Below are 5794 nucleotides of genomic sequence, written 5' to 3'. Positions count from 1 at the left end.
GACTCGCACTACTATTCATGATTGAACAAAACTTTTGGCAGGTACTGTATGAAAAAGTATGTTTAATGAACAAGAGTCGAGAGTATAATGAGCTTTTTTCTCCCTACCTACGATTTTGCCAGCGCGCATCCAAGACATTGGAAGGGGCACATCGCTAGAGAAAGTAAATGAAGTATAGTTGCTAAGCTAATACATAGGTAATTAAAGCAATTCGATACCTTTTTTGATTTTCAACGGGGTGCCACTACAGACATCATATTATCTTAATGATAATCTACTTACTAAAAACGTAATTTTTAATTTAATTATCGCCATCTAATAGGCATTTACTGGTACTAAAGTATTTTAAGCTTTAGGCAACGTCTTACTGTAAGATACTTAAACTTGTTTAATATTTATATACGTGATGACGGCGTAGATTATTAACTTTTATTAATAATCTTTTACTATCTATTTATATATTTTTTGGGGACTTTCATAATAGGAAAGACTCTGCATAAGTTCGACTGGCTCTTGACGCATTCAGATAGGGACATTCCTTATTAGTTGTTATAAAACGAAGGTATTGTAGATGCTTTGACTTTTGCACCCTCTTTTGTTTAATGTTTTTATTGGAGTTTTAACATCTCAATAGTGTCCCTTCGATAGATATAAATCGACACTTGGGTATAACTCATAACTTTAGTAATTTATGCCGTTGGTTTAGGGGTCCTGGCCTCTGCGATCTTGTAATCGACTGATTTATTTGCTTTTTGTATGAGTGTTGGTTGTTATTCTTGTTTTGCCTCATTCGACGTCCCTTCGCCGCAAGATCCTATCCACTTCCTTTCCAAGGCGATAGCTTTTACCCACCAACGACAAGATATTTTATTGTCGTTGCTTCATTTCCAAAATTGCTTAAGAAGGCCCTCGTTACATTTTATTAGTGATATGGGAAGGGATTTCCCCATTCGTACCAATAAATCATACTTCTTATCGGCAGTCGTCAGTCATATAGAGTTGGCAATATTGGAGGAAACTGTTTGCGTGGAAGGGATGAAAGTTGTTTTGATATCAGGGGAACATTACACTGGGGAAATCGAATATGTTAAAGGTTTTATTAGTACTTACCGTCTAGCACACATGATCAGTGAGTAATTCGATATTTTAAAATTTTCGATTTCTCGTTTCTACGTGTTCACTCCACACCTATTTTTATCTTGCATTTAAATAATTTTTTGAGAAAAACATTTTGTATTTTATTTAAAATACTTTTCCAAACATATTTTGTATTTGTAAAATGCAAAATACATTTTTGCCGTTTTGTTAGTATCACCGATCAAATATTATATAGAATGATGAATGAAAGTTGCTCACATTGGCCATTGAAGGTATTAGAAGCTTAAAGAGGAAAAAGAGATATTCCGTGAATGCCTTTTAATTCTGAAGAGAACCCAAAAAATTCTAAACTCCTTGGAAATGGATAATTTAAAATATTGGATCGATATTGTTTTCAGGGTTCAGTGTCATTGTCCATTGAATTTCGAAGTTCCAAATTGACATCAGCATCTGCCAAATCACAACTTATAGCATCTAATTAATGTCTGTAATCCAAAATTCTTAGAAACGATTAGAAACACTTCACTTATTAGATAAAACCAAAGCTAAAGAAACTATGGATTCAACTTCTTTCTCTTATTACAATGTGTAAAATGGGAAAATACGTATTTTACATTTAGTATTTAAAATACAAAAGGGTAATCTATTTCATATTTTACATTTGAAATAACAAATAAAAAAAGTATTTACATTTTGTATTTAAATACCTCTTAAAAACCATTTCGCACATCTCTGGTCACAACACGGTTGATAATACTAATAATTAGTTTCTTATTAACAACCAACAGCTGTAAGTGATTTCAAAAATAATGCGTTAGTGATGTGTGTTTTTATTCATTTTTATTAATCTTTTACTTGATTTAAAGCGTAGGCATTGATGTGCCTAACCTGGGAATATCAGTTAATGTGCTTATTTGTTTCTTTATTGTGCCTATAATTTTTTGTAGTGATGAAGATAGCAAGTCCAATAGTAAAAAATGGTAATTGTTAAATCAATAAAATAAAAGATCCTACAACGTTTACTGTATTTACGATTAGATAAATTGGCGATAACAATTTGTTATTATTGTTCTCAGTACCATAGCATGAAATTACGAAAGTCTTATTTCTGACACGTTCAATTTTGAAAGATTATTTTATAATAAACTACACTTACATTTATTAGGAAAAGAGGAATAATAAAAGTTTATGTTAGTAACAATGAACACACTTTATTGTTTGAAGACGTGAACTGAAAACACTTTTACTTGAAAGTTACATAAAATGTTGAAGTCGTTCTTTGGAGCTTTAGAATTTTTATGTCTCTTGATAGTAGTTTCTTTCAAGAATAAACACAAGAATCTATAGAAATAGATTTTCCATTTTTCTCCTTCACACTTTACGTAAAATGTATTACATTGTTTTTTTTTTGTGTGTGAGGTCGTTCGAGCTTGTTTATGGAGTTGTAAATCACGTTTGCACAATTTAAAGTATGATTTAAACCTCTGCAACTGGCAGCACAACCCATACAGCTCGCCTGCGACTTGAAAAACCAATTTTTACGCGAGAAACCATCCGAAACTTTTCCACGTTTTCGAAAGCGATTTTTGATTAAGTAATTGTAAAATAATTTAGCTCAAACTGTATTTAAAAACGAAGGAAAGTATTTGCAAGTAAAAAGAGAAACAAGCGGAAAAAACAGGATTAATAAATTAGATTTAAATATAGCATTCAATTACGGAAGGCTAAATTTTTCCTAAAGCATATGCTGTAAATGGGGTAAAAACAAACAAATAAAATTTTCTACTCGGTATGTTGGTTAAAATTATGGAGCAATCCATTCATTTCTGGACATTTCAAAGGGAAATTACGATAAATTTTGTTAAACTTTTCCTGAAACCTCATTACCTAACATTAATGTGGTTTTTACTAACTCACCTCTTCTACGAAATCTCCTGTTTACTCGTAAAGGAGTCCTTTGATTATTATAATCATTTACCGTTTTGTAGAGACAGGGCCGGCCTTAGCCGTCTAGGCGCCCCGGGCGCGTCATGCCTTTCGCGCCCTTTTAGGTATACTCATTTCATTACAATTGAACAACTTAATTTAAATGTGTACCATATCTGTTATTAAATTAATAGAAAGCTACAAACATTACACATACTTATTAATAATAACATATTTTAACCATTAATTCTCTAAACAATGCACATTACCTATCTATATTGTGTGTCAGTGACATCACGAACCATTAAAAAAAAAATAAAATCATATTTTTCTAGTTTTTGTCAGCAAATTCTCTGAAGAGATTGGCAAAATGTATATTTTCTACAACTTAATTTTCCATAGATAGTGCGGTCAATCTTGTTTGAGATGTTGTAGACCGCTAATAAGTTTTTGTAAATTTTAGTTTACAAAAACTTCGTCCGCCACTTGCAACAGTCACTGTTATCGTTAACAGAATACGTAGCGATATCCAAATGTCCGTGATTACAAAATGTAAAGAGATTTTAAACGAGGGTAAGTGGGTATACTAATGGTACCTAAAACGGTTTTTTGATTTGCTTGTGAACTTACAAGTATGTACAAAGCAAAGAAAGAAAAGTATATATGATAGATACGACAAGTGGCAAAATGACAGGTCGTGTTTGTTAGACATAGAATACTTATACTCCTACGAGAAAAGTCTATATAAATGTTAATACGCTGAGTCTAGTTTTCCTTTAGATCGATAAAAATGGGTATTCAAACTAAGTGGTTAGGTTGAACTACTGCGCGCGGCGCCCTGTAGTATGCTACATTTAGTTTCTCTAACGATGTGACCTTTAGTTTGACCGGCACAAAGAAAGAACGGCACACTAGGCCAGAAAAGGAAGGAGACAATTCTCGGCCAAACTCTTAACCGGTGAGGAGCGTATAATCCGTACAGTANAAGGTAGGCTTGTTGGAGATGCACCCATATCCATTGGTGACCTCATTGTGTGGTTATCCAATTCCGTCAACAACATATCTTGATACTATGCAACATGCAATATGATTTAATTTGATTTGACTCATTCTTGATCGAATGTAACTTTTAAGACGTTTTAATGTTGAAAAACTGCAAGAAAAGCTAGAAATCCTCTCAAGAAGTCGAACGAATTTAGAAAATGTGTGTATAATACTGCTGATTACACAGTTGTATAAATTTGCTTGTTACTGTTAATGTAATTATTTTTCCTCTGAGGGAGTAGCAGGTGGGACCATCTTAGACATCCGGTAATTGATTAATGAACTCCACTGGGCAATTCCTATGTGCTATGATACTCTTTTATTTTCAATCTCAAAATTCCGCCGTGAATTCTCCGCTTCCTCAGGAGAACTACAATAGTTTCACAAAATGAAGAAGGAAGTTACTCTACACTTTCGTACGATCGCAAGTAATAAGTAATATTTTGATATTATTGCAACTTTCATTTTATAAAACTATTGTACAGGTCTGACGATGGAAGCTGGTGAGCTGTCGCGTAGGTACTTGCCCATTTATGAGCTATTTGGGTAAGTCACTTGGAACCGATACACAAATAAGCTTCCAGTAGGCGTAAATTATAGTATTAATACAGATAGGACAGTAGCGTACTAGAAAATAATGCAGAAACATAACTTACCAAAAAGAAAAAATAAACCTATAACTTTCGTTTTATAGCTAGTTTTCACATTCACTGTCATCATGGGAATCTCTATCACTGTCACCAACAACAACAATTACTTCTTCTGTTTGTATGTCTATTACTTGCTCACTGATCCCTATTTTTAAATATTTAATCTACGCCCCTGATAGGAATATTGAAGAAAGAGGGCTGTAATCGTTATACCTAAAACTGCCTACTTTTGCCACCGCGCATCCACGCCATTTTAAAATTTCCGCCAGCTTCCAGCGTCAGGCCTGTACCTACCTAGTTCTCGCGAGGAAGCCAAGAATAAATCACGGCGGAAGTTTGAGGTTGAAAGTAAATGAGTAACATAAGAATTGTTCACTGGAGTTCATTAATCAATTACCTTATACTTTTGTACACATTAACGTGAATTTCATTTAAAAGAAACTATTTTTTTATATTTACCCTGCAGAGATGACTTCCTCTGTATTTCGCCATCCGACACATGTGACCGCGGGTGCGTTGGGTTCTTTTTTTGATAACGAAATTTTAAAGCGCATTTTCACACGATCAAAACGACTCGTTGTTTAGCTGACATTTTGCCAAGCCATTGTTTGTAGTCGAGAGCGTAGCCGTTGCTACGACTACACCCCCCGGCTTTGTGTTAATTCGTAGAAATTATTACCGAATCGATTTTCAACCGCTAAATCCCAATTAAAGTACCAAGGGATTAAACGCGAATTATTTCGTGGCTGCTTACAAATACAGAAAATTAATTTTCACATAATCCGCACATAAATAAAATTATGGCAGGCCGTTCACATGCTTACAAACAACGGCTCTCTCACATATATTGCCGTTATTTTTTCTTTTATTAATTAACATGCTCCCTTTAGGTATTACGCGATGTTCGAATTCGGCCTTATGCGTTTATATATTACTGTAAAAGCAAGAATAACAGTAAATTTCATTACATGCAATCATTGAAGAATACGACGTGGTGAAATAAAATTTATACAAATACCTTAAGCTATTTTTCATATATAAATAGAAAAGTAAAGGATTTTTCATTAGATAAACGC

The 5794-nt window shown here is 33.6% G+C and overlaps 1 protein-coding gene across 1 annotated transcript in view; it reads right to left on the bottom strand.

Moving 5' to 3' along the window:
• The window catches only part of LOC108735141 (intraflagellar transport protein 80 homolog), a gene marked incomplete at its 3' end in the record, with an annotated part of 33198 nt that extends 27869 nt beyond the window's left edge, over positions 1-5329 (bottom strand). Inside the window, 1 exon segment of the mRNA XM_018466975.1 lies at positions 5178-5329. Coding sequence (XP_018322477.1) covers positions 5178-5272 — 95 coding nt within the window.
• Positions 5330-5794: the final 465 nt, after the last annotated feature.

This window comes from Agrilus planipennis, unplaced genomic scaffold (genome assembly GCF_000699045.2).
Source record: "Agrilus planipennis isolate EAB-ADULT unplaced genomic scaffold, Apla_2.0 scaffold115, whole genome shotgun sequence".
In the NCBI taxonomy this organism is placed as follows: Eukaryota; Metazoa; Arthropoda; class Insecta; order Coleoptera; family Buprestidae; genus Agrilus; species Agrilus planipennis.
Note: the sequence above shows the minus strand (reverse complement) of the source record. Positions and strands in the feature narration are given on the sequence as shown.